Genomic DNA, 26,164 nt, shown 5'->3' with positions numbered 1-26,164 from the left:
AGATATTTATTTCATGCATAAAATGATTTTGTTTGTGTCACAGTTCTCTTATGCACTTAATTTTTCAACACAAGTATTGTATTGTATCTGGTTAAAATTTGTATTCTGGTTTAACTGCCTGAGCTTAACGCTTACAGGCAAGCTGTTCTGATCATCAGGGCTTCAGAAATTTGCCTGTTTGTTGGTTTTGGACCAGTTTTTATAGGCCTGTTTGAAAAACGGGATGTATTATGGGAACGCCCTTGGTGGGCTGGTGGGCGGGCGGACGGCATCCACAGACTTTGTCCGGAGCATATCTTCTTCATGCATGGAGGGATTTTGATGAAACTTGGCACAGTTGTTCACCATCATGAGCCGGAGTGTCCTGCGCAAGAACCAGGTCCCTGGGTCTAAGGTCAAGGTCTCACTTTGAGGTCAAAAGTCAAATTCAAGAATGACTTCCAGAGCATATCTTCTTCTTGCATTGTGGGACTTTGATGAAACTTGGCACAATTGTTCACCATTATGAGACGGAGTGTTATACACAAGAACCAGATCCCTAGGTCTAAGGTCAAGGTCACACTTAGAGGTCAAAGGATACAAGAATGAAAACTTTGTCAGGAGCATGTCTTCTTGCATGGAGGGATTTTAATTTACCTTGGCACAAATATTCACCACCACGAGAAGGAGTGTCCTGCACAAGAACCAGGTCCCTAGGTCTAAGGTCAAGGTCACACTTAGAGGCCAAAGGTCAGATACAAGAATGACTTTGTCCAGAGCTCCACACTTAGAGGCCAAAGGTCAGATACAAGAATGACTGTCCGGAGCATATCTTCTTCATACATGGAGGGATTTTGATGAAACTTGGCACAAATGTTCACCACCATGCGACAGAGTGTCATGCGCAAGAACCAGGTCCCTAGGTGTAAGATCAAGGTCACACTTAAAGGCCAAATGTCAGATGCAAGAATGACTTTGTCTGAAGTATTTCTTCTTCATGCATGGAGGGATTTTGATGAAACTTGGCACAATTGTACACCATCATGAGACAAAGTGTCATGCGCAGGTCCCTTCTTTAGAATTACTTCCCTTTGTTGTTACTATAAATAGCTTATATTGTAACTTTTTCATTAGTTTCATTACTAGTCGTAGGGAAAAATTGAGACCACTTTTCTGTAGTACAACATGCATGTTACATCCAATTTTGAGGTATATTTTTACCAATGTCTGCCTGGTAAATATAAATAACTTATATTGTAACTTTTTTTATAATTGACCGTAGGGAAAAACCAAGACCACTTTTCTGTGGAACAACATAGATGTTACTTTCAAATTTTAGGTGTATTTTAAGGTATCTCTACCTGGTAAGGAGTTTTTATGTGGATTAAGAAAAACAAAAGAATTACAATAATTATAAACAACCACAAAATTAAAATTCCATTTGCTATGATGGGCGTATATTGTGACATTCTGGCACTCTTGTTAGCTTTTCAGACCGATTCATTAAATAATAAAAAATATTGATCTGGTAAAAGTAAATAAAGAAAAAGTATAAAATTTGGTGTGAAGTCTCAATACAGAACAACCTTCCAAGCATGAACTTGTTGATCGCACCCTCGGGTAGTCAATAAATGTCATATTCTGATTGTCACCTTGGTATTTGGTCTGTAATTAGCATGTGACACTACAGTACTCTCGCAGCAAATCCTTAAATGTTTGCAGCCAGCTTAATTTTACAATTTCTTAAAAACTTCTGACTGGACCCAAATGCTTTTGACTGGGACCCACTTCTTTTTAGCTCACCTGAGCAATGCTCAGGTGAGTTTTTCTGATTGCTCGATGTCCGGTGTCATCAACATTTAGCTTGTGTATGCGATAGAGGCTGTATTTTTCAACTGATCTTCATGAGATTTGGTCAGAATGATTACCTTGATGAAATCTAGGCCGAGTTTGAAAATGGGTCATCTGGGGTCAAAAACTAGGTCACTAGGTCAAATCAAGGAAAAACCTTGTGTATGCGATAGAGGCTGTATTTTTCAATTAATCTTCATGAATATTGGTCAGAATGATTACCTTGATGAAATCTAGGCCGAGTTTAAAAATGGGTCATCTGGGATCAAAAACTAGGTCACTAGGTCAATTCAAGCAAAAACCTTGTGTATGCGATAGAGGCTGTATTTTTCAGTTGATCTTATGAATATTGGTCAGAATGATTACCTTGATGAAATCTAGGCTGAGTTCGAAAATGGGTCATCTGGGGTCAAAAACTAGGTCACTAGGTCAAATCAAGGAAAAACCTTGTGTATGCGATAGAGGCTGTATTTTTCAATTGATCTTCATGAATATTGGTCAGAATGATTACTTTGATGAAATCTAGTTCGAGTTGGAGTATGGGTCATCTGGGGTCAAAAACTAGGTCACTAGATCAAATCAAGCAAAAACCTTGTGTATGTAATAGAGGCTGTATTTTTCAATTGATCTTCATGAATATTGGTCAGAATGATAACCTTGATGAAATCTAGGCAGAGTTCGAAAATGGGTCATCTGGGATCAAAAACTAGGTCACTAGGTCAAATCAAAGAAAAACCTTGTGTATGCGATAGAGGCTGTATTTTTCAATTGATCTTCATGAATATTGGTCAGAATGATTACCTTGATGAAATCTAGGCCGATTTTGAAAATGGGTCAACTGGGGTCAAAAACTAGGTCACTAGGTCAAATCAAGGAAAATCCTTGTGTATGAGGTAGAGGCTGTATTTTTCAATTGATCTTCATGAAATTTGGTCGGAATGATTGCCTTGATAAAATCTAGGTCAAGTTTGAATATGGGCCATCTGGGATAAAAAACTAGGTCACTAGGTCAAATCAAAGAAAAACCTTGTTTATGCGATAGAGGCTGTATTTTTCAATTGATCTTCATAAAATTATGTCAGAATGATTGCCTTGATGAAATCTAGTTCGAGTTTGAGTATGGGTCATCTGGGGTAAAAATGTAGGTCATAGGTCAAATCAAAGAAAAACCTTGTGTTTGCAATAGAGACTGTATTTTTCAATTGATCTTCATGAAATTTGGTCAGGATGAATGCCTTGATAAAATCTAGGTCAAGTTCGAATATGGGTCATCTAGGTCACTAGATCATATCTAAGAAAATACTTGTTTAAACTCAAGAGACCACATTTTTGGTCCAATCTTAATTCAAATTAAAGTCGCCATATGACCTATCATGTGTCGGTGCGATGTTAAATCCAACAAATAATTCAAATTGGCCAGAATATTTGTTTCCATGAAATCACTAGGTCAAACATGTTTACACTGTTATGGTGTGTTTCTCAGGTGAGCGACCTAGGGCCATCTTGGCCCTCTTGTTAGCTCACCTGAACATAAAGTGCTCAAGGTGAGCTATTGAGACTGGTTATCGTCCAGCACCGCCGTCCTAGGTCGTCCGCCAACATTAGCCTTGTTAACATTCTAGAGGCCACAGTTGTGACCCAGTCTTTATGAAACTCAGTCAGAATGTTCGTCTTGATGATCTCTAGTTCATGTTTGAAACTGGGTCATGTGGGGTCAAAAACTAGGTCAGAAGGCCAGGTCAAAGAAAATCTTGTTAACACTCTAGAGTCCACAGTTTAAGTTTAAAACTCATGAGAATTGGTCAGAATGTTTGTCTGATGACTAGGTCAAGTTAGAATCTGGGTCATGTGGAGTCAAAAACCACACAAATCAGAGGAACACTTGTTAACACTAGAAGCCACATTTATGATCCTATCTTCATGAAACTTGGTCAGAATATTTAACTTGATGATTCCAAGGCAAAATTTGAAACTGGGTCGTGTGGGGTCAAAAACTAGGTCACCCTCTCAATTCAAGGGAAAAGCTTGTTAATACCATAGAGGCCACAATTCTGACCCGATCTTCATGAAACTTGGTTAGAATGTTTATCTTGATGATTCCAAGGCCAAGTTTGAATTTGAGTGATGTGAATTCAAAAACTATGTCACTCGCTGAAATCAAAGGAAAAGCTTACACTAGAGGCTACATTTATGACCCTATCTTCATGAAAGTTGATCAGAATGTTTATCTTGATGATCCATTGGTCAAGTTCAAAACTGGGTCATGTGGGGTCAAAAACTAGGTCACATGTTCCTATCACATGAAAAGCTTGTTAACACTCTAGGAGCCACATTTATGATCCTGTCTTCATGAAACTTGGTCAGAATGTTTATCTTGATGATCTTTTCACCATGTTTGAATCTGAGTCATGTAGGGTCAAAAACTAGGTCACATGGTTAATCAAAGGAAAAACCTGTTAACACTCTAGAGGCTGTAGGCCCAATTACTCAGGCGAGCGTCCAGGGTCATCATAACCCTCCTGTAATTTAGACCGTTAGCCAACTTTAAAACAAAAAGTTTAAATTACCTCGACCTTGGCCGACTGTTTTGCACAATGGCCGTTTTGTATGTCTTAAAAAACACATTCACATAACCTACACATTTGGTTTGTGGCTGAGTACTCATAAAAATCAAGAGGATATTTGGCAGGACTATGTGTTGAGTAAATTACTTTGACACTTTGTATTTTATTAAAATCCGTCAAATAATGAGGAAACATGACAAAGTACATACCGTTTATTGTACTATTTATATGAACTGTCAAAACATGTTTCTGGCTTTCATGTTAATCTTATATAGGTGTGAATAGAATATAATGAAAGCCAGGAACATGTTTTGACAGTTCAGATAAATAGTACCATATATGGTACCAAAGACATGTGCATTGGCTTTTTTGACTAGTTAGGTAAACATGGTGCTAAGAAAACAATGACTCAGCAATTTTATCATTTCAAGTATTTTTTCGGAAAAACATTAAAATTAAAACAAGGTAACAATCACATTTAACACTGAATGACCGTTTTCATTTTATGGTAACTTAGCGTGACCGGTAAATCATTTTTATTGCATGACACACTAATTTCTATACACTATCACTTTACAATAGAGTATAAATGTATAATACGGTGGGTGGGGTAGCACTGATGTGATATGTAGAAGGATGTGATTTCATTTTAGACCCATTGAGTTTTCATTTCCGAAGCACAGCTGATCATACATTGTCCCAATTTAGCTTTGAAACTGCAGCACATGTCATTGTAATATACTTTCAAGTGTCTTCTCTTTCCTTTTTTATATTATGAAAACTGTGAGTTATCTTAAAATGTTAAGAGGAAAGGGAAAAAACTTTCAATGCATTTACTGACAATTGTTTCTTTTTTTGGAGGAAAAGCAAAAATTTCCATAGCTACTCCAAGGTTACACTCAGGAAAACCTGACTTCATCATGCCTGTCCATGAAATGTCATGTGGAAACCATCCAACTGGCTTCTGGAAGGTCGGTGGTTTTACCTAGGTGCCCGTCTGTGATGAAATAATTCACAGAGGGACTCCTGGGGTCTTCCTTCACCATCAAAGCTGGAAAGATGCCATATGACCAATAATTGTGTTGCTGTTACATGAAACCCAACAAAATGTGGCTTATCATAATTGCGGCACATAGAGGGCACATGTTGAAAACTAGTTTCGGGGACTATAGAATATCACTTTTCCTTTCGGTCTGTCCATCCACAAGTCTGTGTCAGGTCCATAACCCTGTCATCCATCGAGGGATTTTAATATTACTTGGCACACATGTTCCCCATAATAAGTGGACCTGTCTTATGCAAAATTTGGACCCTTGCTCAAAGGTCAAGTTCACACTGAGGGGAACAGTCAATCAGGCTTTTCTTGTCTGATCTTTGACTCAAATATCTATCAAGGGATTTTAATATTGCTTGAAGCAAAAATTCCCCATAATAAGATAATGTGTAGTGCATAACATTCATACCCCTAGCTTAAAGGTCTAGGTCACACTTGGAAGTCAAATCTTATCATGGCATTCACAGTGTCTGTTTCCCGTCTTGTTAAGAACTCTGCTATTCATTGAAGGATTACAATATTACTTAACATATTTGTTCTTTATAATCTGATGAGGTGCAATGAGCTAACCCAGGTCCCTAGCTTAATGATCAAAAAAAAGGTCAAAAGTTACTATTTTTAGCTTGACTATTCGAAGAATAGGGGAGCTATCCTACTCGCCCCGGCGTCGGCGTGAGCGTGAGCGGCACACAAATGTTAAAGTTTGCGTACCATCCCAAATATTTTCAAAGTCCATTGAGATATTGCTTTGATATTCTGTTTACTTGTTTACCATCATGACCCCAGTCTGTAAAAAGGAGGAGGCAACTCTATCAAGCATTTTCACTGAATTATGGCCCCTTTTCAACTTGGAATAAATGTTAAAGTTTGCGTACCACCCTAAATATTTTCAAAGTCCATTGAGATATTGCTTAGAGATTTTGCATACTTGTTTACCATCATGACCTCAGTTTGTAAAAAGGAGGCGGCAACTCTATCAAGCATTTTGACTGAATTATGGCCCCTTTTCAACTTTGAATAAATGTTAAAGTTTGCGTACCACCCCAAATATTTTCAAAGTCCATTGAGATATTGCTTTGATATTTTGTATACTTGTTTACCATCATGACCCCCGTCTGTTAAAAGGAGGAGGCAACTCTATCAAGCATTTTGGCTGAATTATGGCCCCTTTTCTACTTAGAATAAATGTTAAAGTTTGCGTACCACCCTAAATATTTTTAAAGTCCATTGAGATATTGCTTTGATATTTTGCATACTTATTTACCATCATGACCCCAGTCTGTAAAAAGGAGGAGGCAACTCTATCAAGCATTTTGACTGAATTATGGCCCCTTTTCAACTTAGAATAAATGTTAAAGTTTGCGTACCACTTCAAATATTTTCAAAGTCCATTGAGATATTGCTTAGAGATTTTGCATACTTGTTTACCATCATGACCTCAGTTTGTAAAAAGGAGGCGGCAACTCTATCAAGCATTTTGACTGAATTATGGCCCCTTTTCAACTTGGAATAAATGTTAAAGTTTGCGTACCACCCCAAATATTTTCAAAGTCCATTGAGATATTGCTTTGATATTTTGTATACTTGTTTACCATCATGACCCCCGTCTGTTAAAAGGAGGAGGCAACTCTATCAAGCATTTTGGCTGAATTATGGCCCCTTTTCTACTTAGAATAAATGTTAAAGTTTGCGTATCAGTCCAAATATTTTTAAAGTCCATTGAGATATTGCTTTGATATTTTGCATACTTGTTTACCATCATGACCCCAGTCTGTAAAAAGGAGGAGGCAACTCTATCAAGCATTTTGACTGAATTATGGCCCCTTTTCGACTTAGAATAAATGTTAAGTTTGCGTACCACTCCAAATATTTTCAAAGTCCATTGAGATATTGCTTTGATATTTTGCATACTTGTTTACCATCATGACCTCAGTTTGTAAAAAGGAGGAGGCAATTCTATCAAGCATTTTGACTGAATTAAAAAATAAACTGAGTGATTTTCACTTGTGTTGTTCTTATTAATCCCTTGTAAGTAAGAACTGTACTTTAATAACCTTTATATAAGAGCAACCGTTATGCCGATATACTGTAGTTTGCAGTTGTTGTTTGTGCAATTTTTGTTGGACTTATATTTTTTTAATTTTCATGTTATTATATCCTACAATGTATTCATTAAATGTAAAGTTGTTTTACAACAGTTAGCGGTAATTTACTTTATTGTTTTCATACGCTGCCATTCTCACAACGCCCGATCATGCGAGGAATTACCTCCTCTTTGGCATCAAAAACGCAGAAATTTCTCTTCCTTTTATGTGAAAACGCAGAAATTAAACACGCAGAAATGTGTTTCACAATTTTTTGGGCCAAAACGCAGAATATTTTGACCGCAGAAGTAACCCGCTATACGGTATTTCATAATAATTTAACATTTTCTTTGCATGATTATTTTCCAAAACTGTTCAGGCAAGCAGTGTAACTCGTGTATCTTACTGTAACTAAACATAAACATTATGTTAGTTTTTTGAAAGCTTTGTTTATAGACATATCTTTGGTACTTTAAAAGATAATGACTTGAAATTAAAAATATTTCTTTATCATCATCATCTGCATGTGTGGTTACAATCCTTATAACTCTTATTGTATTTTTGACAGAATTATTATTATTATTATTATTTACCAGATTTTTATAGCGCTCTTTTCATCTATAAAATAAACATTCAAAAGCGCTGTACAAACTACATATCACAGAATGATATGGACATACAATACAACACAAAAACATATATCAACAGTAAAAGGTATTTAGCCTGAATCAGGTTTTACTCTACATTTTAATTGTCCTAGATATTTTAAAGAATAATTAACAATAGGAAATAATTTCCATTCCAAAGCTTGTTTTCCAGTGCAAAGTGAGTTTCAATAGATCTTGAAGAAAATTATGCCCCTTTCATACTTAAAAGTTTTTTTGCAATCTTTGCTTTCTTGATATAACTTTAGTAGAATATAAGATAATGACTTGAAACTTAAAATGCATCTTTATCATCATCCTCTGCATGTGTGGTAACAATCCCCATGAATCTGATTTGTATTTTTGACCAAATTATGCCCCTTTCATAAAGTTTTTGACAAACTTCGTTTATTGGACATAACTTTGGTACTATATAAGATAATGACTTGAAACTCAAAATATATCTTTATCATCATCATCATTACCCCTTTCATACTTGACCTTTAACCCCTCTGAGTAGTACAGTCTTTTTAGCTCACTTGTCACAAAGTGACAGTGTGAGCTTTTGTGATCGCGCAGCGTCCGTCGTGCGTCCGTGCATAAACTTTTGCTTGTGACCAGTCTAGAGGTCAAATTTTTCATGGGAACTTTATGAAAGTTGGTCAGAATGTTCATCTTGATGATATCTAGGTCAAGTTCGAAACTGGGTCAACTGCGGTCAAAAACTAGGTCAGTAGGTCTAAAAATAGAAAAACCTTGTGACCTCTCTAGAGGCCATATTTTTCAATGGATCTTCATGAAAATTAGAATGTTCACCTTGATGATACCTAGGTCAAGTTCGAAACTGGGTCACGTGCCTTCAAAAACTAGGTCAGTAGGTCAAATAATAGAAAAACCTTGTGACCTCTCCAGAGGCCATATTTTTCATGGGATCTGTATGAAAGTTAGTCTGAATGTTCATCTTGATGATATCTAGGTCGAGTTTGAAACTGGGTCACATGCTATCCAAAACTAGGTCAGTAGGTCTAAAAATAGAAAAACCTTGTGACCTCTCTAGAGGCCATATTTTTCAATGGATCTTCATGAAAATTGGTCAGAATGTTCATCTTGATGATATCTAGGTCAAGTTCGAAACTGGGTCACGTGCGGTCCAAAACTAGGTCATTAGGTCTAAAAATAGAAAAACCTTGTGACCTCCCTAGAGGCCATATTTTTCCATGGATCTTCATGAAAATTGGTCAGAATGTTCATCTTGATGATATCTAGGCCATGTTCGAAAGTGGGTCACGTGCGGTCAAAAACTAGGTCAATAGGTCTAAAAATAGAAAAACCTTGTGACCTCCCTAGAGGCCATATTTTTCAATGGATCTTCATGAAAATTGGTCAGAATGTTCATCTTGATGATATCTATGCCATGTTCGAAAGTGGGTCACATACTTCAAAAAGTAGGTCAGTAGGTCTAAAAATAGAAAAACCTTGTGACCTCCTTAGAGGCCATATTTTTCAATGGATATTAATGAAAATTGGTGAGAATGTTCATCTTGATGATATCTAGGCCCTGTTCGAAAGTGGGTCATGTGCGGTCAAAAACTAGGTCAGTAGGTCTAAAAATAGAAAAACCTTGTGACCTCCCTAGAGGCCATATTTTTCAATGGATCTTCATGAAAATTGGACGGAAGAATGTTCATCTTGATGATATCTAGGCCATGTTCGAAAGTGGGTCACGTGCGGTCAAAAACTAGGTCAGTAGGTCTAAAAACAGAAAAACCTTGTGACCTCCTTAGAGGCCATATTTTTAAATGGATATTAATGAAAATTGATCAGAATGTTCATCTTGATGATATCTAGGCCATGTTCGAAAGTGGGTCACGTGCGGTCAAAAACTAGGTCAGTAGGTCTAAAAATAGAAAAACGTTGTGACATCTCTAGAGGCCATATTTTTCAATGGATCATCATGAAAATTGGTCAGAATGTTCATCTTGATGATATCTAGGCCATGTTCGAAAGTGGGTCATGTGCGGTCCAAAAGTAGGTCAGTAGGTCTAAAAATAGAAAAACCATGTGACCTCCCTAGAGGCCATATTTTTAAATGGATATTAATGAAAATTAGTCAGAATGTTCATCTTGATGATATCTAGGTCAAGTTCGAAACTGGGTCACGTGCTTTCAAAAACTAGGTCAGTAGGTCTTAAAATAGAAAAACTTTGAGACCTCTCTAGAGGCCATATTTTTCAATGGATCTGCATGAAAATTAGTCAGAATGTTCTCCTTGATGATATCTACGTCAAGTTCGAAACTGGGTCACGTGCGGTCCAAAACTAGGTCATTAGGTCTAAAAATAGAAAAACCTTGTGACCTCTCTAGAGGCCATATTTTTCCATGGATCTTCATGAAAGTTGGTCTGAATGTTCACTTTGATGATATCTAGATCAAGTTCGAAAGTGGGTCACATGCGGTCAAAAACTAGGTCATTAGGTCTAAAAATAGAAAAACCTTGTGACCTCTCTAGAGGCCTTATTTTTCAATGGATCTTCATGAAAATTAGTCAGAATGTTCACCTTGATGATATCTTGGTCAAGTTCGAAAGGGGATGACGTGTGGTCAAAAACTAGGTCATTAGGTCTAAAAATAGAAAAACCTTGTGACCTCTCTAGAGGCCATACTTTTCGTGAGATCTTCATTAAAATTGGTCAGAATGTTCACCTTGATGATATCTAGGTCAAGATCGAAACTGGGTCACGTTCCTTTAAAAACTAGGTCCTTAGGTCAATTAATAGAAAAACCTTGTGACCTCTTCAGAGGCCGTACTTTTCATGAGATCTTCATGAAAATTGGTGAGAATGTTCACCTTGATGGTATCTAGGTCAAGTCAAAACTGGGTCAAGTGCCTTCAAAAACTAGGTCATTAGGTCAGATAATAGGAAAACCTTGTGACCTCTCTAGAGGCCATATTTTTCAATGGATCTTCATGAAACTTTGTCAGAATTTTTATCTCGGTATCTAGGTCAAGTTCAAAACTGGGTCACATGAGCTCAAATACTAGGTCACTATGTCAAATAATAGAAAAAAACGACGTCATACTCAGTTCAAAACTGGTCATGTGGGGACAGGTGAGCGATTCAGGACCATAATGGTCCTCTTGTTATATCTTTTTGTATCTTCCTTTTAAAGTAGAGGTCTCTTATTGAGACATAAATTCATTTTACTGTCAAATCGCCGAATAGTGGAGCGCGTTGTCTTATGGACAGCTCTTGTTCTCAACCCGGTTTAGTTGGGTACCCAGTTTAGATAGGTTTAGCATTATGTCAAATGAGCACCTATCAAGACAGAGGTTTAGACAGTTTCACCAACATGTTCAGACATTAAAATGAATATGACTGAATCATAACTTGTGTCACCAATGAATTTTGTTGTTAAATTATTCATTGATAAAAAAATTATATGACTTTTACATGTGCTCAGAATTGAAGTTTATGAAAGGTTTATTGGAAATGAGAAACAATCTTAAACTGGATAAAACCGTTTTCTGTGAAACTTGTCAGTTTATATAAAAAAAAATGAAAGAAAAACAAAACAAATAATAAAATATTTTATTGGCCCACTGAAGAGCAATTTTTTTATAAGTTACAAACAGCTGCAGAACATTAATCTAAACTCCACGTCATACCAAAGACGTAAAAAATGGCACTAGTAATTTCCTCGCTTGGCGCTCAGCAATAAGAGGGTAGTGCTAGGACTGGTCAGCCCAGTGTCAGTATAATGTGACTGGGTGGGGTATCATGTCACTTGTCTACGGCGTGATATTCCAGTGAGGCAGCACTATAAAGTTTAGCATTGTGCTCACTGCTACAAGTAGATACTGTCGTTTATATGACTGAAAAATTGTTGAAAAAGACGTTGAACCGAACACACACACCATTACAGAGCACTACCTTGGTAGCCTAGTGGTAGAGAGCCCGCTTTGCGTGCGGGAGATCCTGGGTTTGTTCCCTGGCCATGTCATACCAAAGACGTAAAAAATGGTACTAGTAGCTGCCTCACTTGTCACTCAGCATTTAGAGGATAGTGCTAGGACTGGTCAGCCCGGTGTCAGTATAATGTGACTAGGTGGGGTATTATGTCATGTGTGATATTTCAGTGAAGCAGCACTATAAAGTTGGACATCGTGCTCACTACTACAACTAGACACCATCGTTTATATGACTGAAAAATTGCTGAAAAAGATGTTAAGGCCTTAAACCCGAAAACACACACACACACACACAACACACAACACACAACACACACAACACAACACACACACACACACACACTTTTCTGAATGTAAATGTTATTTTCGCTCATGAATCATGAATTTCAATAATTATGTTGCAATGAAGAACCTAACTTTTATAGAAAGTGTCGTAAGTAAGAAACAACTATTTGTGTGCACAAAGTCATCTGTTGCATATTGCTGTCCATTCTAAAGTTACTTCTTAGTTATTTTATTTGTGCCAGAAATAACATTTTTGTAGGGGTGGAGAGTGGGGGGCGCACTTAGGTTTGCCATTGTCAGTACTATGTCCATCCATCAGTCTAATTTGTGTTGCACATCTCAAGAAGTATTTGACCAAGTGTCATCAAACCTTACAAGATTTTCATTCAGCATGTGAAATTGCGCACCTGATGTTTTCTGGGATTTCACACAGCCAGACCAGAGTTATAGTCCTTGACTTAGTAATTTGAATATTATAACCAAAATACTAAAAAAATATCAGAAGTAATTACTAGAAGTAATTGTGTATCAGTTGTCACACCAGCATTGTATTAACATTACAGTAAACCTCACTTATAAGGAACTCGGATATAAGGAACACTCGGTTATAAGGAACAGTTTTCAAATCCCTGATCTAATTCCTTCTTTATTCAATGTAAAAATCCTCGGTTATAGGGAACTCGGTTATAAGGAACACTCGGTTATAAGGAACACTTCTTCTAGTCCCAAAGGACGAACTTCAATGGAAAACCCCTTGGTTATAGCGAACAGACATAAAGAATAAAAATTATTGAAAACCAGAAATAAACAGGAGAATCGCTGATGACATCAGAGTAATGTCGGCATTTTCACGCGCTTTAATACACATGAATAAACACAACTTATTTCATTTCCATGATATTCACGGATACGATAAAAAAAGAAAATATATAATATCATTAACATTTACCAAATACAAGACTTATATTTACTCAAGATTACGTTCGAGAGCTAGATCTACATGTATTAGGTATTTCATGTTGACAACAGTGAACGAAATCAGTAACGGTCACGGTCATACTGTCCTAAATAAATGTGCTAATTACACGTCATTAACAATGGCAAACAGTCCAGTTTATCAAATTTCCAATTGTAAAAAATATAGCAGGTGCTAAAATGGACAATTGCAGAACTATAGGTATAATTTACACTTTAATCCGTATGTATGGCGCTGTTGTCTAGTCGTAATGCACTATATGTCATAAACACCAGATTTTAATGGGTAGTCTAGTTTAACATTTTTGTAATTGAAATTTGAACATTTTTGTATAGTATTGATGCCTATTCACATAACATGCAGTCGAGCAAGGTAAAGGGAGTAACTGCAACATATCTCATAGTCATAATGTAGCGCTCTCTAAAAAAAAGAAGATAGGAAAAACCCACAAAAAATAAACACAATTTAGGGTCATTCTTACCGACGTACATTTTGGCTTAGTTTAGGTTTAACGCCGTGTTTCAACACTATTTCAGTCATAAACATGCAGGCAGTTTACATTATCATCTCTCCAGGAAAGGACCGGTACTAGACTCACAACATTGTCACATAAAGATTCATTGTCGGCCCGGAGTGTGAACACATAGCCCTTTTCAAACGTCAGTCAAATAGTGTTCGCTATACAAATTGTGTTCGTTATACAAACCTCGGTTACAAGGAACTAGTTCGCTATACGGATATAAGGAACTTCGGTTATAAGGAACAATTTTTAGAGGTCCCAAGCTGTTCCTTATAAGCGAGGTTTACTGTATTAACAATGTTCCTTTACGTGTTTCAGTATTTGCAAATGTCTGCTATAAAGCGTACTTATATAATTTCAGATGCAGCAAAACTCTGCAGACTTGGCAAATTCGATGTTTTCGAATTTGAGCCCCACGAACTGGTAAGTAAACAAACTCATCTTTTCGATCAGTTACCCAGATTATACAAATACAAAGGTGTGAATTTATGCACAACAGCCAATAATGTAATTTTCATGGCAGTTGTTAGGGATTTAAGAGCCTAGATTAATGCCAGCATCTCGGTCTTTACATAGCATAGCCTGCTTGCGGAAGCGAAGACATAGTTGTCCAAATGACTATTCGGAGTATGCACATGCATGTGTTCCACCGGATTTGTTTATCTGGAACATAACTTTGACATGCATAGTGCAATCTTGTTAATATGTAGCATGAATGTTAACCGTAGTGAGATTGAGTGTCATGCACAAACCCCAGGCTCCTATCTTAAAGGTCAAGGTCACAGAGGTCAAATGTTATGTCAGATCTTGTCCGGCCCATAACTTTGACATGTATTGAGGAATCCGGTTTATATTTGCATGAATGTTTAACTCAGTGAGACAGACTCTATCTCAAAGGTCAAGGTCACAGTTAGGGGTCAAAGTGGGGGCTCAACATGTTGCCCGTGGGCATCTAGTTTTAATAACTCTTAATATATAGTAATAGTAATTTAATAGAATATTGTGATATGAATAGTAGCTGTTTCAGGCTCCTGTAATTCTTTAATAGAATGGTTTTGCACATGATTTTATGTTTATTTATGTTTATTTATCTATTGTAAATGTATGAATTGTGTGCTAAAATGAGACATAAATAAAGATATAATGACACCTAACAGGTAACATGTATTTGCAAAATCATGATCCCAAGCGTCTCAGTTTTACTATATCTCCTTAACTACCGCCTCTATTGTCATCTGTTGTCATATTTTCTGGTCCTTTGGGATCATTGATTTCAACTCATTTAGATTTGAAGATTGAATACTGCTTCTAAGCTTCGGAGCTAGAGGGCGTGGGCAGTGTTGCATTTTCCATTACTGCTCTTGAACAGACTCAGTCATCCCGAGTCTGCAATTTTCACTGTTTGCCTTGTTCTTGTGAGCTTTTGTGACCGCTCAATGTCCGGTGTCCGTCGTGCATTGTCTGCGTCCGTTCGTCAACATTTCCTAAAAAAATCTTCTTCTTGAAAACCACTTGGCAGAATTACACCAAACTTCACAGGAATGATCCTTGGGTGGCCCCCTTCCAAAATTGTTCAAAGAATTGAATTCCATGCACAACTCTGGTTGCCATGGCAACCCAAAGGAAAAACTTAAAAAATCTTCTTGTTTAAAACCACAGGGCCTAGGGCTTTGATATCTGGTATGTAGCATCATCTAGTGGTCCTCTACCAAAATTTTTGAAATTATCCACCTAGGGTCAAATATGGCCCCGCCCCGGGGGTCACATGGTTTATATAGACTTATATAGGGAAAACTTTGAAAATCTTCTTGTACAAAACCACATGGCCTAGGGCTTTGATATTTGGTATGTAGCATCATCTAGTGGTCCTCTACCAAGATAGTTTAAATTATCCCCCTAGGGTCAAATATGGCCCCGCTCCGGGGGTCACATGTTTTATATAGACTTGTATAGGGAAAACTTTGAAAATCTTCTTGTACAAAACCACATGGCCTAGGGTATGTAGCATCATCTAGTGGTCCTCTACCAAAATTTTTCAAATTATCCCCCTAGGGTCAAATATGGCCCCGCCCCGGGGGTCACATGGTTTATATAGACTTATATAGAGAAAACTTTGAAAATCTTCTTGTACAAAACCACATGGCCTAGGGCTTTGATATTTGGTATGTAGCATCATCTAGTGGTTCTCTACCAAGATAGTTCAAATTATCCCCCTAGGGTCAAATATGGCCACGCCCCGGGGGTCCCAAGTTTTACATAGACTTATATAGGAAAAAAGTTTAAAAATCTTCTTGACTGAAACCACAATACTTACATGTTTGATATTTAGCTTGTAGCATTGTCTTATGGTCCTTAACCAAAATTGTTCAAATTGTACCCCTTGGGTGAAAAGAGGCCCTGCCCTGGGGGGTCCCAAGTTTTATATAGACTTATATAGGAAAAAGCCTTAAAAATCTTCTTGTCTGAAACCATACGACCTAGGCTTTTGATATTTGGTAGTATGATGCATTGTCTAGTAATCCTCTACCAAAATTGTTCAAATTATGCCCCTGGGATTAAAAGAGGCCCCACCCTGGGGTCACATAGTTATTATTTGAGTTATATAGATAAAAGACTTAAAAAATCATCTGATCCTATTTCCAAGACTGTTAAAGTATAAGGGGCCTCCGTGGCCGAGTGGTTAAGGTAGCTGACTTCAAATCACTTGCCCCTCATCGATGTGGGTTCGAGCCTCACTCGGGGTGCTGAATTCTTCATGTGAGGAAGCTATCCAGCTGGCTTACGGAAGGTCGGTGGTTCTACCCAGGTGCCCGCTCGTGATGAAATAAAGCACGGAGGGGCACCTGGGGTCTTCCTCCACCATTAAAAAGCTGGAAAGTCGCCATAATTATGACCTATAATTGTGTCGGTGCGAAGTTAAACCCAACAAAAAAAATGTTAAATTATAAATACCTGATGACCCCAAGTAATATGATATCACTTGACTGTGACCTTGACCTACTGACCTACTTTCTTGTTTTTTTAAGATACAGCCTTGAAATTTTAATGACATACACAGTTTTGCACACAAATCGTAAAACTGAATTTCATTGACCATGAATGTGACCTACTGACTTTCTTAATATGTTATCATCAGTTTGACATTTGAAACATGTAGCTCATATTACTCAGGTGAGCGATCCAGGGTCATCATGACCCTCTTGTTAGATTTTATTCCCTTTTGGCTTTTTACTATGTCACTAGGACAAATATTAGAAAAAGTGTGTTAGCACTCCAGAATCCACATATCTTAAAATTGTTTCATGAAATTTTTGTCAAATTAGGAAGTATGTCAACTTGAATATAAAATAAGTCTTAAAAACCCTTATTAACACACCAATACATGATTTTCCTGAAACCATGTCAGAATGTTTGTCTTAATGAAATCTTAAGTCTTCTTAGAAGCTCAGTCACCTGTGCAGTACAAGATCTTCATGACCATTTTGATTTAATTTCAGTGCCTTCATGATCCCATGATAACAGTTGACAGAGCATGGCTTCAGCTACTTGCTTCTCAGCAAAAATATGACGAGTTTGTGAAGAAAATGAAAGACATTCATGTGCATGTGTGTACAAATGGAACAGTTCAGGCTGGTACTACTTACCAACTAAAGGTTGTGAAGCACATTATTTCTGATTGGAAATCATTGGACATTACATGTAAAACAATAGACAATGTTTCAGATAACATTTGGAATGTTGTGAGTCTTGTTAAACAGGCACATATTGGGGAGTTTACTGCAAATGGAGGTAATATTGAGTTTAAAAATGGCAAAATACACCTATCAGCTTCTAACAAAGATCTGTTAAGTGACATATTTTCGGTATTGCAGACCTATGTGAATTCTTTATCAAAACGGGTATTCCTGGAACTTCCAGTTAATCCTGAAAAGAAATTTCCTGAGGAGAATATCAAGAAATGGTGCAGTGAAATAGAGGAAGAATTGGAACAAGAGTGTTGTGTGTACAATCCAAAAACAAACTTGGTACTTGCATTTTGTAATACTTACGAAAATAATATGAAGGTTAAGTATTTGTTGCGTGTTAAGAAGGGTGAAATCAAATCGACTGCACGAGGAAGGCGTTTCACAAAAGAGTCAAAAAATCAAGAGGAGCCAGTTGAAACCAATAAGAAAATTCTTCCTGTGAGAGATGATGTCAGGGAAAGAGATTTTTTCCAGACAAAAGAGGGTGTCAAAGTGTATGTCTGTGTTGCAGACATATTGAACCTAGATGTTGATTGCATTGTAAATGCTGCAAATGACAGATTGCAGCATGGTGGAGGAGTTGCAGCTGCTATACAGTGCGGAGCTGGATATGCTCTCAAGAAAGCAAGTCGGGACTATATATCAAAACATGGAAAATTGAAAGCGGGTGAGGCTTGTACAACAACAGCTGGAGACCTCAAATATGACTGTGTCATACATGCTGTCGGGCCCTGTTGGTCAGATTACTATCCACACAATGTAGAGAAAGTAAGAGAATGTGGGATGGACCTGATGGATGCAGTTACCAACAGTTTCCTGGAGGCAGAACATCACAATTTAAAGTCAATAGCTCTTCCTGCAATCAGTTCAGGTAGGAACATTTGTTATCACTAGTTTTAAAAATCTGTTTGTTTTGGCAAAGCATAAAAAACATACAAAAATATAGCTTTTTAGCTCACCTGAGCATTGCTCAGGTGAGTTTTTGTGATCGCCCGATGTCCGGCGTCTGTCTGTCGTCTGTCAACATTTAGCTTGTGTATGCGATAGAGGCTGTATTTTTCAACTGATCTTCATGAAATTTGGTTAGAATGATTATCTTGATGAAATCTAGGCCAAGTTTGAAACTGGGTCATCTGGGGTCAAAAACTAGGTCACTAGGTCAAATCAAAGAAAAACATTGTGTATGCGATAGAGGCTGTATTTTTCAATTAATCTTCATGAATTTTGGTCAGAATGATTACCTTGATGAAATCTAGACCAAGTTCGAAAATGGGTCATCTGGGGTCAAAAACTAGGTCACTAGGTCAAATCAAAGAAAAACCTTGTGTATGCAATAGAGGCTGCATTTTTCAATTAATCTTCATGAATTTTAATCAGAATGATAACCTTGATGAAATCTAGGCCGAGTTTAAATATTGGTCATCTGAGGTCAAAAACTAGGTCACTAGGTCAAATAAAAGAAAAACCTTGTGTACGCGATAGAGGCTGTATTTTTCAATTAATCTTCATGAATTTTCGTCAGAATGATTACCTTGATGAAATCTAGACCGAGTTTGAAAATGGGTCATCTTGGGTCAAAAACTAGGTCACTAGGTCAAATCAAAGAAAAACCTTGTGTATGCGATAGAGGCTGTATTTTTCAATTAATCTTCATGAATTTTGGTCCGAATGATTGCCCTGATGAAATCTAGGTCAAGTTCGAATATGGGTCATCTGGGGTCAAGAACTAGGTCACTAGGTCAAATCAAAGGAAAAGCTTGTATATGCGATAGAGGCTGTATTTTTCAATTGATCTTCATGAAATTAAGTCAAAATGATTACCTTAATGAAATCTAGGCCCATTTTGAAAATGGATCATCTTGGGTCAAAAAGTAGGTCACTAGGTCAAATCAAAGAAACACCTTGTGTATGCGATAGAGGCTGTATTTTTCAATTGATCTTCATGAAATTTGGTCAGAATGATAGCCTTGATGAAATCTAGGTCAAGTTCGAATATGGGTCATCTTGAGTCAAAAACTAGGTCACTAGGTCAAATCAAAGAAAATATTTACTTATACTCAATATTTTTGCTCCAATTTTAATGATAATTGGTCAGAATATTTTTTTCCATGAAATCACTAGGTCAAACATGTTTACTCTGTTTAATATGCTGTGTTATGGTGTGTTTCTCAGGTGAGCGACCTAGGGCCATCTTGGCCCTCTTGTTTAAGTACACATAAGATTTGAAGTACATTCCTACTTGTGAATTGACTTATGGACATCTTATTTTAATTAGGCATTCTCATTTATCTCTATCTTTAGTTTGTCTGAACTACTTGATGGGGCTTCAGCAAACTTTTGTCTGTAGCATCCTTGCATGATCCTCTTTTAAGATTGTTCAAATTGTTTCATATGGCAAATATTATTTTAAGAGCTTGAAATAGAAATACTTTAAGCAACTTCTTCAACAAACTTACATTTCGCTGATGTTATGGAGTTATTACCTGAAATAGAGTTCTGCTTAAGCCTGTGCTAGGAGCTCATATTTGTTTGCTTGCATTTTTATTCCTTCATAGGATCTATATCCAGATAAAATTGTTATGTGTCAGCCTTTATGGATTTCTGTCCTATTTTGTTCAAATGATGTGGCTTTGCTCATTTTACAGCCTGTTACATCTAGAAATAGAAACCTCTTTAAATGACTTCTTAATATGAACTGCTTGAAGGATCTTCACCAAATCTTGTATGTAGCATCCTTGGGTGAACCTTTTTCAAAACTTTGCAAGTGGTTCTTCTTGACAGAGGATCATTACTTAGGGGTCATAAGAGCCTCTAATTATGAACCATTTGATGGATTTTCACTAATTTAAAACTTGGTTAAAGACCTCATCTCAAGTTTTGGCAAATGGTTCCACTTTACTTCTTCCTTCTTACAGTGACTGTCATGTTTTGGTATGAATGTTTTTGGCATTGAATGAAAGTGTTACATTTAATAAGACATAATATTTAAGTTCTAAAGGTCAAGGTCAGTAAAGCATCTTTAGATAGATCAAAGTCCTCTTGTAAATAAATGTTTCCTTAACAAAAAAGACTTGTTAGGCTTTAAAATGACAAAATAATGGTTAACATTGTTAAAACCGTGTATACATTATTTTCTTGCAGCTATATTTGGTGTTCCGGAGAAGCTGTGTATTTATCATTATGTGAAAGCAACTGTTCTGTACAGTAGATCATATGCATCAAAATCAAAGGCACTTAAAGAAATTCACTTTGTTGACAGAAATAAAGATACTATTGCAAAAATAAGGAACATGTTTGAAGATTGGTTAGGAGAAACAGCATCACCTCCAGATTTTGATATCAACCAATTTATCAGTAAAGAAAGTGGGAGGTCTGCAAATTCAAAGAAGCACGAGAAAAGCTTGCATGAAAAGAAAAATTTTCCTGAAGTCAGCAGTTATCTGCCTACCCCTTTGTCCTATGAAGAAAAATGGATGACATATGCATATATCTTTTGTGGTGTTGATGATCAGAAAATTGTTGCTACAATCGGTAACATTTTTGACTCGAAGGCATCAGCAGTTGTTGTGACTATTAATGAACTTGGAGAGTATGGAACTTTAGGAAAACAGATTTTCAAGAAGGTCAATATGAGTCAAGCTTCAGAATACCGTCGTCAGCTTTCCAATGGTCTAAGGGTTAACAAGTATCTTGGAGGCATAATCAGAACTCATGGATTTGATTGTGGGTTTAACTTCATCATTCATGCAGTGTTTCCATACTACACAAGACGAAATACTTTGGAGCAACGCCAGATGGACATCCAAAAGACCTACTGGAATATTTTCTGTACTGCGTACTTGGATAAAGACATATCATCCGTGGTTTTGCCTCTGATAGGCATAGGTAATATATTTCTTTAATGTTTATGAAGAGAATAATGTGAAATTTATTGTTCTAGATTTAGTTTGGATTTCCTCATTTGATTATAAGCATTTTGGCTATGCAGCAAATGAGAAAGATTTACAGGTAGAATTATTTCAGACCCTGAGTGGCGATTTTAGCTTTTGTTCTGTTATACCATCTAATCAGCATGCTATTTTAGAAAAACTTAATGTATTATTCGATATGCTAAGTACGTATAAAATAACTGGTTAACTGTCCTTTGATCCTAGGATCAGATTAATTATAGGTGCTTGATACGGGCTGAAAAGGGAAAGGATTTCCAAGGAAAAGTCAATCCATTCATATTTATGCCCCCCTTGGAAGAAGGTGGCGTATATTGTTTTGCAGATGTCGTCGGTCTGTCTGTCGGTAGGCCAGTCTGTATGTAGACCAATCCGTTTCCAGATGATAACTCAAGAATGCTTGGGCCTAGGAACATGAAAGTTGATAGGAAGGTTGGTCATCACCTGCAGAAGACCCCCATTGGTTTTGAGATCTGTATGTCAAAGGTCAAGGTCACAGTGACCCTGAACAGTTAAACGGTTTCCGGATGATAACTCAAGAACGCTTGGGCCTAGGATCATGAAAGTTGATAGGGAGGTTGTTCATGACCAGCAGATGACCCCTATTGATATTGAGGTCAGTATATCAAAGTTCAAGGTCACAGTTACCCAGAAAGTTAAACACAAACGGTTTCAGGATGATAACTCGAGATTGCTTGGGTCTAGGATCATGAAAGTTGATAGGGAGGTTGGTCATAACCAGCAGATGACCCCTATTGATTTTGAGATCAGTAGGTCAGAGGTCAAGGTCATAGTGACCAGGAACAGTAAAACGGTTTCTGGGCGATAACTCGAGAAGGCTTGGGCCTAGGATCAGGAAAATTGATAGGGAGATTTGGTCAAAGTTCAAGGTCAGATTAGCCAGGAACAGATAAAACGGTTTCTGGACGATAACTTGAGAAAGCTTAGGCCAAGGGTCATGAAAGATGGTAGTGAGGTTCATCATGACCAGCAGATGACCCCTATCGATTTTAAGGTCAGTAGGTCAAAGGTCAAGGTTACAGCGACCCAGAACATTTAAACCGTTTCCAGACAATAACTTGAGAATGCTTGGGCCTAGGATCATGAAACTTGATAGGGAGGTTGGTCATGACCTGTAGATGACCCCTATAGATTTTGAGATCTGTAGGCTAAAGGTCAAGGTCACATTTACCCGGAACAGTTAAACCCTTTCCAGACGATACCTTGAGAATGCTTGGGCCTAGGATCACTAAACTTGATAGGGAGGTTGATCATGACCAGGAGATGACTGTTGTTGATTTTGAGGTTAGTAGGTCAAAGGTCAGTGTCACATTGAACCAGAACCTTAGAACTTTTGTTTACAGTGAGCAAATAATTTTTGTTCCTTGTGCAATTACTGAATGCATCAAGAGGGACATTTCGTGTTCGACGAGCTCTTGTTAATTATGAGATGGTGTTCTCGTATGGCTAGAAGGAAGTTCCATGCCATACATTACAATTAAGTAGCACATTGTAAACTATGTCTATTTGTTGTTCCTATAAATAGCCTATTTTGAAACTTGTGTGTAAATAAATAATTGGCTTGACATTGTTGGCCTTTGGGCTAAAACATTCTGGTTATTACAGAAAAGTAAGTTTTCAGAAATTTCAAAGAACAGAAAACTATTAAAACAACTTTCAAAGGTAGACAACAATTTCTGCTCCTTACATTATTAGTTCACCTGAGAACAAAGTGCTCATGGTAAGCTGTATTGAACACTAATCATCTGTCGTCCATTTGTCTGCCCATTTTTCAAACAAAATCTTCTCTGAAACCTCGGTTGCTCATATGGGCCCAGGAGCTAAAATTAGAAAAATCTTCAAGCAGTATCTCCTCCTAAACTCCTTGTTCCATTTTGATAATTTCATGCAAGTGGTCCTGTCTCTGCCAAGATTGTTCACATTCTTCCAATTCAATTTAAGGATGTTCATGCAAAATGAACAACAGAATATGATTGGCAAATTAAACACAAGTTACTATAGTAAGTGGATTTGCCGATCTTATTCTTTCGTTCATTTTGCATGAACTCCAAAAAAAAAAAACATTTTCATTTTTGGTGGCTGCTGCCACCGGTGTTAAAAAGAATACTCTGTTTGAGAAATCTTGTCAGTTCTTAAGACCATCCTAACAACACAACCAAAAATAGTTCAAGGCTTTCCAGTGAAATAATTATCTACACAACGTGCAGAATATGCAATGCTACAAAATATGCCTTAATACCATTTTTAATGTCAATTCGGCAACTAAAATCAATACAAACTGAAGTCAACGTTTTAATTAAAACAACCACGTGTATGAATACAAATATGCAAATTTATGATCACGTGAATAAACGGTGACCTCATGCCACCTGAACTGAGCGATGATATTGATTAGCTATTGCATAGTACTGCCGTAGAGGTCACGTAGCTTATAACATAGAAAAGGTAGAAACCTAGCCGGGAATCCAGACTGACAATCCAAACATGTTTCCTAACCGCATTGTCACATGTATAACTCCCGAAATATAAGACTGTATTTGATAAAGAATGATGACTTCTAATAGCAATAATCTACAGATTATATACATCTACAGATAATCCACGGCTAAAAATAGAAACAGAATTTCAACGGAAAAGTTTCCGAACATTTCCGGTCCATAGACAATACCAGTTTGTACCTACCATAGCTTTTCCAGCAAGTTGTAACAATTTTCAAGTATGTCAGAATAAACTTAAATGTTAGTCAATCATAGCTATCAAATTATAAGATATTATATTAATGCAACCCCAGTGATCTAAGAATGTTACCGAATTTTAGACAGTTACTGTCTCGTTGTTGTTTCAAACACTCAAAAATATGACCACATGTTAATTAGGCTATTTATAGAAAATCGATTATCAGCAGTGATACGGATTTCCTCAGGCGTTGCTACTGCCAATTAACACTAATTAGCGCACTAATTTAGTAAGATGATTTATGAACAGAACTGGACAGGACAGTAATTTATTGATATAACTGTACAGTTCATAGTTATATTAAGAACAAAATATAATTAAATATGCTTTGCAATACGAGAGTGAACAAAACAAAAGAATATTCAGTTAAAATTCATTCAATATTGTTTGCAATGTGACCTGCCATGAGAATCAAAGACATGTATGTTTTCTAAATAATATTCCCTCACGGATAATCTTCCTTCAGCAAATGTACAACATAAGATACTATATTAATGCATGGATACACATGTATTCGATACAATTTCGTCTAACAAAACACGAATTTTCAACGGGCGCAGCGATGATATTAATACTCACCTTTTTGATACGGCAATATGTCAGACTGTAGCAAGCCATCGGATAACAGATTTGACCAACTTAAAAATTGAATTGTTTTAAGACAGATTCTGCTCACTTCAGTCGCACCAAGAGTAAACCAACATAGTGCATTTGTGACCCGAGCATGGACCTGCAGATCCGCACAGTCTGGTCAGGATCCGTTCTGTTCGCTAACAGTTTCTCTAGTTGCAATAGGCTTTGAAAGCGAACAGCATGGATCCTGACCAGACTGCACTGATGCACAGGCTGGTCTGAACCCATGCTGGTCGCAAACGCACTATGTTGGATTTCTCATGGTGCGGCTCAAAATATCTGGATTGATACAAATATGTATAAAAATTAAAACGGTTTCGTTTCGCCAGTTATTTAATTTATTTTTTGATTTTTTTTCTCCATCTGACTAAAGTTGTTTGTCTGACTTAAATGTCCAACATTTTTGCGAAGCCTGCTGTTATGTCTAGCAGACTTTTGAGTACCGGTATAACAGATGGAGTGATAATTAATGCGCCTCTTAAATACACTGGCTGCAGAACTGAAATTCTGAGGTGCATTTGTGGTGCATGTTTTGTGCTGTTTTCTTCCACAAAAATCTCATGAAAACCAAAGTTATCCGATAAGGACTAAATCAGTGTGTATATAATTAATGACAGGCACTGTCCAAAAGCTTTATAGAAAGAAATCTTAAAAGCTGAATGGTTTGTAGAAAAAGCTTATATTATTTATTTACAGTAAAATAATTTAAGTTGTTGTTTTTGTCATAAATACACTGGGACCCCTTTATAACGCTGTCGTCGGGGTCCAAGGTTCGAGACCCGCAGATCTAGCAGGGTTAAATTTATAACGCGGGTTGGCCGTATATGCTGATTGCGCAATACCCCACCCACCCGTGATGCATTAGATGATTTTGAAGGCTGCTTCCTTTTAAAATATCAAATTCTAAGTGTATAAACGGGACATTGATTTACCTTATATGCTACTGGAAAATACATTTAAAAAATTATAATGTTGTGTCATCATCCGATTTAGTCGTAATTCTAAAAGAAAGTTGAAATTCTGAATCCCGGAAGTAAACATATAACACTGTGTGAGAAGCGCACGGTTGTGTAAATTACAATAGCACGTGTTTTTAAACACGTGGAAAATAAGTAAAAATGTAGATTTACGGAGAAAAAATTGCGAACAGTTTT

The 26,164-nt window shown here is 37.0% G+C and overlaps 1 protein-coding gene across 1 annotated transcript in view; it reads left to right on the top strand.

The window, feature by feature from the left end:
• Positions 1-21,703, top strand: part of LOC123547659 (uncharacterized) — a 47,892-nt gene extending 26,189 nt beyond the window's left edge. Inside the window, exons 8-10 of the mRNA XM_053535653.1 lie at positions 14,289-14,350; positions 17,425-18,544; positions 20,815-21,703. Coding sequence (XP_053391628.1) covers positions 14,289-14,350; positions 17,425-18,544; positions 20,815-21,575 — 1,943 coding nt within the window. The 3' untranslated portion in view covers positions 21,576-21,703. The remainder of the gene's footprint in view (positions 1-14,288; positions 14,351-17,424; positions 18,545-20,814) is intronic.
• Positions 21,704-26,164: the final 4,461 nt, after the last annotated feature.

Source organism: Mercenaria mercenaria, unplaced genomic scaffold, assembly GCF_021730395.1.
Source record: "Mercenaria mercenaria strain notata unplaced genomic scaffold, MADL_Memer_1 contig_4979, whole genome shotgun sequence".
NCBI classification, from domain to species: domain Eukaryota; kingdom Metazoa; phylum Mollusca; class Bivalvia; order Venerida; family Veneridae; genus Mercenaria; species Mercenaria mercenaria.
The sequence above is the reverse complement of the archived record's forward strand: the minus strand, read 5'-3'. Positions and strand labels throughout refer to the sequence as shown.